At 59.2% G+C, this 13,364-nt stretch overlaps 2 protein-coding genes across 3 annotated transcripts in view; both read right to left on the bottom strand.

Annotated features, from left to right (window-relative positions):
• Positions 1–13,364, bottom strand: part of LOC126049964 (uncharacterized) — a 66,887-nt gene that overhangs the window by 26,310 nt on the left and 27,213 nt on the right. Inside the window, exons 1-2 of one of the 2 annotated variants that reach the window (XM_049827139.1) lie at positions 11,227–11,494; positions 11,057–11,111 (exon numbers count right to left, since the gene is read on the bottom strand). The exons of the other annotated variant lie outside the window; for it this stretch is intronic. The gene's annotated coding sequence lies outside the window, so the exon portion shown is untranslated. Of the gene's footprint in view, positions 1–11,056; positions 11,112–11,226; positions 11,495–13,364 lie in introns of those variants that run through there. 2 annotated transcript variants of the gene reach the window in all.
• LOC126049904 (uncharacterized) lies at positions 2,399–8,811 on the bottom strand. The gene is made up of 10 exons (XM_049827031.1): positions 8,361–8,811; positions 7,558–7,619; positions 6,951–7,104; positions 6,441–6,697; positions 5,967–6,052; positions 5,422–5,551; positions 4,156–4,284; positions 3,702–3,847; positions 3,289–3,414; positions 2,399–2,738 (listed from the first exon to the last, which is right to left on the bottom strand). Exons 1-10 carry the CDS (start codon positions 8,701–8,703, stop codon positions 2,672–2,674), a joined length of 1,500 nt encoding a protein of 499 aa, XP_049682988.1. The 5' UTR covers positions 8,704–8,811; the 3' UTR covers positions 2,399–2,671.

The raw sequence follows: 13,364 nt of genomic DNA, 5'->3' as shown, positions 1-13,364 counted from the left end.
GCTCCGCGGAATTTGGCGCAGAGCTGGAAGGCTGAATCAAAGCATAACGGTGACCAAAGCGCAAAGAGAATCCCCTGGCCTGGCTGTACAGATGTGAACTACCCTCTGCTCTTCAGGCAAACTACAGGTGGTCTTACGGTGTGTGCATTGAGCGCCTTCCTGACAGGCCTTGATGCAGCATGCGAGTTGCTTCATTACAGTAGGGAGCAGCTGTCCTCTCTGAGGAAGGCAGGGGAACCTGGGAGACCCGATGGGCTTTCCTGCCAACAAAGAGGCCAAAAGGAGGGACAGAGGGGCCAAAAGAGAACTCGGTGGCAGCGCTTTGTCCTTCTGCTCTTGCCTGCTGTGACTGGGAAGATGTGAGCTCCAGGCGCCTGTCCTATGGGCTGTTGCATCATACGGCTGATGGGGAGCTGGGGACGTCCAGCTGGCAGGGCCAGACCTTGATGAGGTCTGCACGGCAGAAACATGCAACGAGGGAAAAAACTGATGTAATTTCTGCGTTTAATCTGGCAGCCTTGTGTTCTTATACTGTTGGGCTGACCTAATAATAGGAATGTAGCTTTGAACACCTGGAACTTCTTTTTCGTGTCCTATTTTCCAGGTGTCTCTCAATCTATGGTTTTCCTCCTAGGGAGGGTGAGTCGGGCCCGGTGTTAGTCAGCAGAATTTGCTGCTGGCGGCTCTCAGTTAGCGAGGTTTAGGAATACCTCTGTGGTGATGCAGATTGTGGGAGTTTCTCCCTGCATCCGTCCCCTCTCCAGCACTGAGGCAGGCATTGGGAAAGCTCGGTGCTTGCCCCTGCATCAGCACCTTCATCTCACTCAGAGGTGGGGATACAGCACTGACCTTCCAGCACCAGGAATTGTCAGGTAGGCAGAATGATCCCCCCGTCCATCCAGCGCTGCAAAAAAGAACGCCTGCTTTCTAACACTCCAAAATTGAGCCTTAGAGAGTTTCTGAAGCGCCGACTTAACGGTAACAGTCTCAGTTAATCCCAGGAGCCACAGGCCCTGTACCTGCTGCCATCGCCTCCTCTCCATCAACTGTTTTCCAGCCTCTTCCACCTCACCCCAGCTCAGATGCTCAGGGCTGACGGGGGGCTGGCGACCCTCGGGGCAGCCGCAGGAACCGCTCCGACCTTGGTTGTGGGGTTGTCCCTGGGGCTGGGCGCTCGGGCCCAGGGCTGGCGACCACGGAAGGGCCCGTGGGCCGTGAGGAATCCAGGTCCCCCCCAGCCCCGTCCACGCTGGGAGATACCTGCCCCTGCCCCTGGTGCTGGTCCTGGCCTTATCCTTATCCCTATCCCTATCCCTATCCCTATCCGTATCCCTATCCCCCTCCTCGCCCCGGCTGCCCCCACCCCACCTCTCCTCCATTTCTCCTCAGGCTGCTCAGCCTCCCGCCCCCTCTATCTGTGACTGACAGCCAGCCTCCGGCTCCGCTGATTGGCTCAGCCGTGGCCAATGGCGCAGCTGTTGCTAGGCCGGCAGGGGCAGATGAGGCCTCTCCTCACAGAGCTGCCCCCTGCCGCTGGCGAGGGTGGACGGATGGATCCACGGAGGGATGTCCGTGACTTTTTCTCGGAATGCTGTCCCGGAGCCCAGCCAGAACTAGGGCCGTGCCTTCCCCACCCCGCTCTTCCCCCGCCTTGTTAGGTCTCCTTGTTGCCACCAGCTGGTTCCCAAGGCTGGGCCCGGTCCGCTCTCCTGCAAGCCAGGGCTGTGGCCTTGGCTTTTCGCCCTGCTCCCTCCCCTCAGCATCCTCAGCTCCACCACCTCAGGGTCACTGCAGCCAAGGCTGCTGCCGACTTTCAAATCCCCAACCAGTTCCTCCTTGTTCACCAGCACCAGGTCCAGCTCAGCACCTCTCCTTCTGGGTTCCTCCATCTCCTTGCTTCCTCCATCACCCGTGCCAGGAACTGCACTCTAGAAGCCTCCTAGATTGCCTGAGCCCTGCTGGACTGTCCTTCCAGCAGGTACCAGGGTGGTTCAGGTCCCCCATGAGGACCAGGGCCTGTGAACGTGAGGCTTCCTTCTTTACTGGTTTGAAGAAGACCTTGGCTACCTCTTCCTCCTGAACAGGAGGTCCCTAGCAGTTCCCTGCTAACACAGCAGCCATCTTGGTCTGTCTGCTGACCCTGAACCACAGGCTGGCTCCTGTCCCACCCCAAGCAGGAGGCAAGTACATCTCCTCGCCTTCCCGGCCGGTCCTTCCCGACGAGCCCGTGTCCCTCCACCGCAGCCCTCCCACGGTGCCATCTATCCACCACACTTCGTGGTCCCAGCGTGGTCACAGCCCTGTAATCCCACGCAGATTCTGGCCCTGCGAGTGGTTCTCCACGCTGCGTGCGGGAGTGTGCGGGCACTTCAGGGAAGCACGAGCTGTGCTGGTTTCCCTGGGAAGGGGGCGAGAGCCTCCTCCACCGTGCTACCTCTGTGTTGGGATGCGCGGGAGAGGGGCTGCACGTGTTTGCGCTGTGGGGTATGCGTGGACTTTACTCCCTCCTGCCCCTACGAGCCGTTCTGGGATCACGCACGGGGGGTGTGTAACCCCTTTAGACCATCACCAGGCACAGACTAGTCAGTCCAGCTGGGAACAGCCCCAGAGCCCTTTATTTTGTATTTTTAGGTGGATCTGAGAAGCTGAGAAGCCTCCCAGCCCCTTTTTGCTAATAGCCACTGCTACAGCCGCCGCCTCCGGCACCTTCTCCTCCACTGCGGTACCAGCATCGCGTGCTAGGGAGGAAGAAAGAAAGCCTGTGACCGTACGGACAGGGAGAAGGCAGAGAAATCCTGCAGGCGTCACTCAGGCCACCGGTGATGGGATCTGCTTGCGACGAAGCCTCCAGTTGTCTATGAAGAGGGGAGGCCCCTGATGCCCGAGGCCCTGAGAAGGTCCCAGGTGCAGCTGATGAGCCTGGGGCTGAGTCAAGTGGGGCAGAGACCTTGGGGGTCCCGTACAGGGGTGCCCCTCGGGGCAAGGTGTCTTGGGGCAGGACTCTGCGAGGGGAGGACGTGCTCTCTGGTTTGGAACGGGGAAAGGCAGCCATCGGAGGGATCCCTCTGTCTTCAGCCAGGACTTTCACGTCCCACATGGAAAGCCAATTCTAGGTGCCCAGGCAGCCCCCTTGGCTGCCAGGGAGGTCCAGCCCAAAGCCAGCCTCCAGAACCTGCTTCTGTCTCACCAGGGGTGTCAGAGAAATGCCCTCTTTCCCCCAGGGCTGCCCTCAGTGGAGGGACGGGCCTCGCAGCCGAGGAAGCACCATCCCTCTTTGGAGATAGTTACCAGGGGAACTGCCTCTGCTGCTCCAGCTTCCGCTGCTTGTTCTCAGTGACATTCCTGAAGATGGTCCTCCGTTCCTGATGCGGCTCCAGCCTTCTGAGGACCTGGGCCGCTCGTGGGGAAAGGTGGCTGCAACAACAGGGAAACGTCATCCCTCAGCCTCTGCCGGAGACCCCGTCTGCCTCTGCCCTCGCACAGCCCCTGCACCCACCCGGTGCCGCGTGTACTCAGCCTTTCACCCTGCGGTGAGCTTTGGGTCTTAGCTGCGGGGGTAACCCAGGTCATCCCCGCGTTAGGAGACATCGGAAGGTGTCCTACGCAACCCCAGGACGCAGGGACGGGGGACACGGACATCCCTGCGGGGTCACGGCCGCTCGAGTGCCCCCAGGCTGCGGCCGGAGCCGGCGCACACTTACTCAGGCTGGAGTCTCTGCAGCTGGGCGGCTGCTGCCATCTCCTCTGCTGGGAGAGGGCTTTCAGCCTTCCTCCACCTCCCGCCGACCTCCTTTCTCCTGGGCTGGGCTGGAGGGTGGGGAGCCCGAATGCCTTCAGTGCTGAGCACCTGCCGAGGAGGAGACGCTCTCAGCAAACCAGACGGCAAACAGAGGTGCCGTTTCCCAGAGGACCTCTCGAAAGGAGCCTGCAGCGGGACCTGGGAGCCGGGAGGCTCAGCACCAGCGTGCCCGTCATCACGGCTGACAGCTGCTTTTGCCCCTCGGGTCCTGCTGCCAATCTCTCCCTCACGGAGATGAGCGGGCAAACCCCTGCCCTGCGGCTGCGTGTCAGTCCCGCTCCCACCCCCCTGGAGACCTGCCGCCCCGACGGAGAGGGCTGCTGCTGCTCTCAGCGGTGTCAATCGCTGCCCTGTACCTGGGGCGGTTGTTGGTCCTCCCCTGCAGACCAGGCCTCCCATGCCGCCCATTCTGCCTTTGCTTGCTGTCGCCGCTCTTCCCACCGGGTCTTCACTCGCTCCCACTCTGCAGACAGCTTGCAGACCTCCTGGAGGGGACAGAAGCGCAGCAGCAGTCAGGATTAGTCTCAGCTCCCGGCGGGGCTTCCCTCGGGTCTGACCCGTGTTGGTGCCCCTTGCCTCAGCCGGTTGGTCAGCAGCGCTTTGGCCCTAACAGATCGGGGGCCGTGGAGTCACGCCAGGCTCCTCAACTCATGGCAAACACAGCGGAGTGACCAAAGACCTCCACTGTCAACGACCTAGAAAGGACTTGTACATTTTCCATAGCCCCTGGCCAGAAGAAAAAGTGTTTCATGACAACCCGGGGGCAACAGCAGGCGGGAAGGGTGTGCAGCACCTTCCCTTTCCTGAAGAAGATCTGAAGGAGGTGACGATGAACGCACACCAAGGGACCCTTTCAGGACGGCTCTCTGCACAAAGAGGCTTTTGCCGAGTCTCGAACAGCACGGTAGTTACAGCAAGGCAGAGCACGTACCTGCAGCGCTCTCCTGCAGCCTTCAGAAGACGGGAGCGCAGCGGTGGGCCTGGCTGGAGGAGCTGGCTTCTGCCTGCTTGCCTCCTTTGTCCTGGGGGAGCTGCCTGGACATGGTGGGAGCAGACTGCAAAGAGACACCAGGAGTCGGCGTGAGCGTGGGGCAGGTGGGTGCCCCACGCTCTCCATCTGGTATCAAAGCTCCCCAGGCTGGCAGAAGAAGCGGTGGAGGTGGGACCGTTTCCCATGGCAAGGGGGGGCCTTTCCTGAGCCCCATCGGATGGATGGGAGAGGACCACCTCAGGTCTGCTGTAGGAGCAAGCAGAGTAATGTGGCGTGCGCTCAACCTCCGCTGCCTTCCCCACTATGGGGCCTGTGATGGGGCAAACAAGCTCATGAAAACCGTGGGGCACGTGCCAGGCACCTTCCCGAGTCCCTACAGACGGAGTCTCCAAAGGGGACATCTCTCCTACGTGGGCGCAAGGGTCCCCTTCATCCCTTCCACCCCTTCCCACAAGGGTCTCACCTGGCAGAAGGCTTCTTCTCCGTGTCTTGCTGCCTGGTGCCCGGCCCCTGGTTTGGCAGCGCGGGGAGGGAATACTTCACCCGCCTCTCCAGCAGCTTGTCAGGCGCCTGGCTTCCCTCTGTACCTGGGAAAGGAGGAAGCTCTTCAGAGCAGCCCCGTGGGGAGTGCGTTTGAACCGGGCTCTGGACAGCAAGGACCCCTTCCCGTACCTCTTCTGACCCTGTGCTTTTCTGCAACCTTCTTGTGCCAGGCGGAGAAAGCCTTGGACGCCGATCTGCTGATCACCAGGAACTGAAACCTGGAACGCGAATGATGACACAGGCTTGAAGAATGGTGACCTCCTACCTTCTGCAGCTTGCCAGCACTAATCCTCCCGACTGTCGTGCGAGGCGTCGCATCCCTTTTCCTTTGTGGCCCTGCACAGGTTTTATCGGCAATCTCCCCCAACCCAACGCTGCCTCACCATGTGCAGTTGGCTCTCGCTGATGGCAATGACAACAGGCTGGGCGTGAGAAACACGATCACGATGCCGGGTCACTCCAGGAGAATACACGCATAGTGCCAGCTCAGCATTTGTTAACCAGAAACCAGTCGCTTCACGATTGATCCCTGACTCGATGCCGAATGTCAAGCCCTGACAACGCGTGCTCCTGAGCAGGAGCTGGGAAGCCGCCCGCTCGGCCGGTCAAGGGCTGCAGAGGAAAAGCACTCACCTCGGGAACGCGTGGGCAGGAGCAGCCTGCATCTCCTGAGCGGCGGTCGCTCCACCGGAGACAGCTGCCCCAGGCATCCACAGCCTCTGCAAAGTGACACAGACCCATCAGAAGGTTTCCAAGGCAGTTTCCTCTTGGCTCCCTAAGGAAGCAGACCTGTCTCCCGCTCCAAAAGCAAGCCGCTTCTCCAAACCTCTCCGCCAAATCCTCCTCCATCAGCGTTAGCCCTTGCTCTGCTCTGGAGAAGCTGCACAGCCAACACTGAGACCGCGCAATAACACCGCTGGGCTTTTTGTAGGGCAAGGACCCAGAAGAAACTTTCTTTGCTAATGGAGAAGTCAGCGGGGGCAAGCACGGGGAAAGGTGTTTGACTGTCCTGCCACGTCCAGGCTGGCCAACGGCGACCGGGTTGCTCACCCTTCCTTAGGCTTCCCAAAGACACGGAAGCAGCCCTCAAAACCTCGAGCAACTTACAGTGTGAAGCAGCGCAATCCGGCTGGCCTTCCTCTCCAGCCCTGTGACGCAGTCAGAATAGAACCGCATGCACAGGAGGTCGTCGTTGCAGGACAGAACACCAATGTCCTTGAAGGCGAAGGAGAGGCGCTGCCCATTCTTCAGCTGGGAAGAGTACAAGAGGATGGTCTCTTGCACGCAGTCCTTCACCACGTGCTGTGGGAAGGAGGTGGCTCGCGACAGCCGCTTGTAGTTCAGCGGCTTGATCTTGACGTTGCCTGCGAGGAAGAGGAACGTGGTCACTGTCACAGCAGGCCAAATTTCCACGTAAGATTCATAACAAAATGCCAGAGGGAAGGGTGCTCACAGAAACAGCCCTTGGGGAGCGGTTAGTTTTGGGGGAGCTCAAGCCACCCCCTGACCTTTAGAGGCAGTTCCCTACTTCTCCCAGCCCTTCCCAAAGAGCCGAGAGCACACGTTCCCCCCCCAGACATGGAGGGGGAAAGCGGAGGGTGGCCGCTGCTTTCTCACCGGGGATAACCACTGTGGGGAACGCGAGCTCCTGCAGACACAACACATCAAGCTCCAGTCGGAAGACGGGTCTTCGAACCACATACACCTCTTCTTTGCCCTGGAATTGCTCTTGGACCATAGCGAAGGTCCCGAGTCCTGCGACCAGGACACCCTGCCCAGGAAAAAGACAAAAAGGCTGATGAGCGAGTACTTCAGAGATGGGAAAAGTAAAAGCTTAGGAAAAGGCCTGTGTTCTCCATTTGTTTTCTTGCCCTCCTCAACATATTCGCTAACATCCCTTGGCTAGAGAAGATCCCAGGCAATTCCAGCACAGGGAGGGAATACCCCTGGGACTGATTCCCAGGGATTATCCTTGGCGTGGCACCAGCATAATTGCCTGCCTCTCTGCTCGGCCTCTCCGCTCTGACCACAGCGAAGGGTGAAGCCCTATCGTGTGCTGAATTCTTTCTCAGACTAGATCTGGACTTGGTTTCTCTCCCGGTTGACCAAGAAGCAGCTCTGGGCACACGGGCTTGTCTCAGTGTGCCGCCACGATGCTCAGGGAGGGCTCGCTTCCCGGGGTGCAGGCCCTCTGGGGCAAAGGGGGACCAAGACGCCAGCCTACCTTGTCCTGCTTCAGCTGTCCCAGGATGTACGCAGACACAGCATCCCAAATAGCCACAACGTCTGGAAAGCAAAGGAAAGAGGTGTCGGGCTCCGGGCCAGCCAGCTCACAGCCTCTCGGCAAGCTCCTCGCCCAGGGGTTGACAGATGCCAGCGTCCGCAAACAGCCCAGACAAACGCGGCCACGGCTGCGGAGCTGGGCTGTGCCCCAATTTCCGACTGCTAGCCGTACTCTGCTCCCGGGGCAGGGCTGGGGTACAAATGGGGATGTGGGAAGGGCTCAGGACAGGGGCTGTGGCCATCTAACCCCCAGAAAGCCTTGGCACCCCAGAGCCCAGGACGTGATCTGCCAGCATGGTGGCACAAGGGGGTCCCACGGGGAGGACGAGAGGTTCTCCCAAAGGAGACTTTGTTCAAGGGAAAGGGCTGATTTACAGCACAGGCATTTCCAGCCAGCTCGCGAGAGCCCTGTGGGAGCTGTAGCTGTCCCCCCCAGCCCCCGGGACGCAGAAGCCCTCTTCATCCCAGAGCCAGAACCCCACGAGGGGCCAGCTTCCAGGGAAAGCTGGCCCTGGATGGCCCCCCTCGCAAGGGGACGGAGCCATTCCCAGGGGAGCCTCAGGGCTCCGGACAGCACCAGGACCTGGTTGCCACGTCGTCCCCCGAGTCCAGTGGGACCCCCAGGCAGGGCTCTCGCAGCAGCCCCCAGCCCTGTCCAGTCACCCCCACAGCCCGGCAGCTGCAGCTTTTTCCAGAGGCCAGCCCCCGTGCAACCCCTCAGAATGGAATTCCCAAACCCCTTACCCTTGGTGGAGAGATGCAGGAGCGTGGGGAACAAGCTGCTGAGCTCCAAGCTGATGGCCACGGTGCAGCAGCCCTCCATCGCGCCTGCCGCTTGTCCTCCGCTCAGGAAAAGGGATGCTCTTCGCAGCTCCGTGCCCAAAACTCCTCTCCGACGTGCCCCTGCTACTCTGCCGGTCACAACGGGTCCCCCCAGCGCAGCCCCGCTGCCTCCCGATCCCGCTCCTGGCTGTGGAGCAGTTCTGAAGCGCAGCAGTGGGGAGCCCCTGAGCAGTGCCCAGCAGCGCCCAAGCCTCGCCGGGAAGTGCCGGCAGCGCTGGGGAGACCTCCCTGGGATGCGGGGCATCCCTCTGTGACATCAGCCCGCATCATTTGAAGGTGCATTATGACGCCAGCAGGGAGCCGGCACAGCTGGGGAGAGAGAAGATGGATTTCCCTTCTTGTCCTGGGAAGCAGTCATTCCCGTCCTCTCCGAGTTGCTCCGGCAGAGCTTGCCGCTACCTGTGCTGGGAATCGTTGGGATGAATAGCCTGGCTTAGCACTAGAAGCTAAAGGAGTTGAAGCCTCAGGCCGCGAGAGCTGAGCGAGAGTCAACTTTTTGATAAAGCTAATGCTGCTAACCCAGAACTAGCTGAAACTGGCAGATGGGAGCAGAATGAAGACGACCAAGGAAACGATTCCAAGAGAATGACATAACTTCAGAAGAATGCCAGCCCAGTGTGGAATAATTGCTGGAGGTGACTTATTGATATGTCCCCCCGCCTCTCTTAAGGGAAGGTGAGCCTCCACGGTGGAATACAGTGGATACGCACGGAATCTGTTCCATAATAATTCCCTAAGCAACATAACCTGCAACCTTAGATGTCAGCAACACGAGGGGAGCTTGGTGTGCTGACTCTGAGAAACAACACGGAGGGCGGAGCAGAGCGGAGACACCGTGGCCAGGCTCTGCAAAATCACCGCAGGGATGGGGAACTGGAACCATAGGAACAAGAATGGAAGGTTCCTGCATTGAATCCACTACAGCAAGGAGGCGAAACAATGGGGTTCTGTCAACGCTGTTGTCTTACTTCTGATTTGTAAGTGCCCAGCTCTGGAGTACTGACATGGAACTTTGCTCATTATAATAGCAAAACACACCTCTGTCCCAAAAGCTACCTGCCTCTAAGGTGCCACCACCCTTCACTGAGCATGCGCTCTGAATTTTCTCTAGCATAGGCCATTAAAAGTAAAGCGAGGAGATTTTACACCAATCATGACAAAGGTATGTATGACTAGAGTCACTCAAGCTCCACCTAAAAAGAAGAAAATAGTATAAAAGGGCTTAGAGAGGAGGAATGCTGGGGAAGATACCATCGTAGACAAGTCGGGAGGACATCGCTGACTTCTGGCATCAGTCAAGGGGCTGAACGTCTCTTCCCCACCCCCACCCCCAATGAGATGCCTACTGGGTGAGATTCGGACCCTCAGTTATACCGAGTGCTTCCCCAGGAAACTCAGAAATCTCTGTAGAGTTTTTCCATAATTTAGTGTGCTTGTAGTCGACTGCCTTATTATCTGCACGTGCTTTGCAGACAGTGTACGTATCACCGGCAATCCAAAAGAACCTGTACTCCTGTTGCTTTAATAAACTGTACTATTCATTAAAATCTAGCCGTGATAGCTCGTTGAACGTGACTAAACTGAAAGGACAGTGCACTATTAGTGCATCTGTAATCGTGACAGTTTAATAAATCGAACGTGACTGGACTTAGAGTGCTGAATTGTGCACCACTCAGAATCTAAGCCTGGCCGCCCCCAGCCCCTCTGATATCTGAGGACAAGCTGGAATGCACGGGGGTTTATTTTCTGCCAAACTTTGTTACGCTTTAATGCAACAGTCCCTTTATCACCATCACTGTGTCACAGTCACCATGTCTCCTTGTCACCATCACCAGCACTGTGTCACCATCTCTGGCACCATCGCTGTGTCACCGTCACCATGTCACCATTACAGTCACTGTGTAACCATCACTGTGTCACTGTCACCATCACCATCGCTGTGTCACTGTCACCATGTCACCATCGCAATATCACCGACCCCACCATGCGGTACTGGGCCCTCTGGGAATGGGGACACCATCAGTGTCAGTGTGTCACCATCACCACCTCACAGTACCCATCCTGCTGATGGATGGCGGCACCGTCACCGTGCCACTGTCACCGTGTCACTGTCACCATCACCACCCCACGGTACTCGCCCTGCTGCCATATGGTGCCACCCACTGCCCTCCCAGTGCCCCCAGTGCCCCTCCGGTACTCCCCCAGTGCTCCCAGTGACCCCCATCCCCCCCTCAATCTCAACACCCCTGACCCCCTGTGACCCCCGTTGACCCCCCCGTCCACTGCCACGCAGGTGCTGGAGCGGCAGTTTGCAGAACAGTGGCGGGGGGGTTGCGGCGCTGCCAGTTTGAGTAAGGCTGGGGGCTGGTGCAGGGCTCTTACGGGCAGGATGTGGCCTGGGGGGTGTCCCTGCTGCAAGGCGGGGGGGTGGGGGGGGCATGGGGACAGGGATGGGACGGGGAGACCTGGGGGAGCCCTACGGCAAGGCAGGATTTGACAGTCCTCTCTCCAGCACTGAGGCAGGCATTGGGAAAGCATGGTGCTTGCCCCTGCATCAGTACCTTCATCTCACTCAGAGGTGGGGATACAGCACTGACCTTCCAGCACCAGGAATTGTCAGGTAGGCGGAATGATCCCCCCGTCCATCCAGCGCTGCAAAAAAGAACGCCTGCTTTCTAACACTCCAAAATTGAGCCTTAGAGAGTTTCTGAAGCGCCGACTTAACGGTAACAGTCTCAGTTAATCCCAGGAGCCACAGGCCCTGTACCTGCTGCCATCGCCTCCTCTCCATCAACTGTTTTCCAGCCTCTTCCACCTCACCCCAGCTCAGATGCTCAGGGCTGACGGGGGGCTGGCGACCCTCGGGGCAGCCGCAGGAACCGCTCCGGCCTTGGTTGTGGGGTTGTCCCTGGGGCTGGGCGCTCGGGCCCAGGGCTGGCGACCACGGAAGGGCCCGTGGGCCGTGAGGAATCCAGGTCCCCCCCAGCCCCGTCCACGCTGGGAGATACCTGCCCCTGCCCCTGGTGCTGGTCCTGCCCCTGCCCCTGGTCCTGGTCTTATCCCTATCCCTATCCCTATCCCTATCCCTATCCGTATCCCCCTCCTCGCCCCGGCTGCCCCCACCCCACCTCTCCTCCATTTCTCCTCAGGCTGCTCAGCCTCCCGCCCCCTCTATCTGTGACTGACAGCCAGCCTCCGGCTCCGCTGATTGGCTCAGCCGTGGCCAATGGCGCAGCTGTTGCCAGGCCGGCAGGGGCAGATGAGGCTCTCCTCACAGAGCTGCCCCCTGCCGCTGGCGAGGGTGGACGGATGGATCCACGGAGGGATGTCCGTGACTTTTTCTCGGAATGCTGTCCCGGAGCCCAGCCAGAACTAGGGCCGTGCCTTCCCCACCCCGCTCTTCCCCCGCCTTGTTAGGTCTCCTTGTTGCCACCAGCTGGTTCCCAAGGCTGGGCCCGGTCCGCTCTCCTGCAAGCCAGGGCTGTGGCCTTGGCTTTTCGCCCTGCTCCCTCCCCTCAGCATCCTCAGCTCCACCACCTCAGGGTCACTGCAGCCAAGGCTGCTGCCGACTTTCAAATCCCCAACCAGTTCCTCCTTGTTCACCAGCACCAGGTCCAGCTCAGCACCTCTCCTTCTGGGTTCCTCCCCCTCCTTCTGGGGTTCCTCCTCTCCTTCTGGCTTACTCCTTCTTCTGAGTTCCTCCATATCCTTCCGTGTTCCTCTATCACCAGCACCAGGTCCAGCAGAGCACCTCTCCTTCTGGGTTCCTCCATCTCCTCTGGGTTCCTCCACCTTCTGGGTTCCTCCCTCTCCTCTGGGTTCCTCATCTCCTTCTGGGTTCCTCCCTCTCCTCTGGGTTCCTCCATCTCCTTCCGTGTTCCTCTGTCATCAGCACCAGGTCTAGCAGAGCACCTCTCATGGGTTCTTCCATCTCCTTGTGGGTTCCTCCATCACCAGAACCAGGTCCAGCAGAGCACCTCTCCTTCTGGGTTCCTCCATCTTCTGGGTTCCTCCCTGTCCTTCTGGGTTCCTCCATCACCAGCACCACGTCCAGCAGAGCACCTCTCCTTCTGGGTTCCTCCATCTCCTCTGGGTTCCTCCACCTTCTGGGTTCCTCCCTCTCCTCTGGGTTCCTCATCTCCTTCTGGGTTCCTCCCCCTCCTTCTGGGGTTCCTCCTCTCCTTCTGGCTTACTCCTTCTTCTGAGTTCCTCCATATCCTTCCGTGTTCCTCTATCACCAGCACCAGGTCCAGCAGAGCACCTCTCCTTCTGGGTTCCTCCATCTCCTCTGGGTTCCTCCACCTTCTGGGTTCCTCCCTCTCCTCTGGGTTCCTCATCTCCTTCTGGGTTCCTCCCTCTCCTCTGGGTTCCTCCATCTCCTTCCGTGTTCCTCTATCACCAGCACCAGGTCCAGCAGAGCACCTCTCCTTCTGGCTTCCTCCATCTCCTCTGGGTTCCTCCCTCTCCTTCTGGGTTCCTCCATCACCAGCACCACGTCCAGCAGAGCACCTCTCCTTCTGGGTTCCTCCCTCTCCTTGCTTCCTCCATCACCCGTGCCAGGAACTGCACTCTAGAAGCGTTCTAGATTGCCTAAGCCCTGCTGGACCGTCCTTCCAGCAAGTACCAGGGTGGTTCAGGTCCCCCATGAGGACCAGGGCCTGTGAACGTGAGGCTTCCTTCTTTACTGGTTTGAAGAAGACCTCAGCTACCTCTTTCTCCTGAACAGGAGGTCTCTAGCAGATCCCTGCTAACACAGCAGCCATCTTGGTCTGTCTGCTGACCCTGAACCACAGGCTGGCTCCTGTCCCACCCCAAGCAGGAGGCAAGTACATCTCCTCGCCTTCCCGGCCGGTCCTTCCCGACAAGCTTGCGTCCCTCCACCGCAGCCCTCCCACGGTGCCATCT

The sequence above is a fragment of the Accipiter gentilis genome, chromosome 23 (genome assembly GCF_929443795.1).
Source record: "Accipiter gentilis chromosome 23, bAccGen1.1, whole genome shotgun sequence".
Classification (NCBI taxonomy): Eukaryota; Metazoa; Chordata; class Aves; order Accipitriformes; family Accipitridae; genus Astur; species Astur gentilis.
The sequence above is the reverse complement of the archived record's forward strand: the minus strand, read 5'-3'. Positions and strand labels throughout refer to the sequence as shown.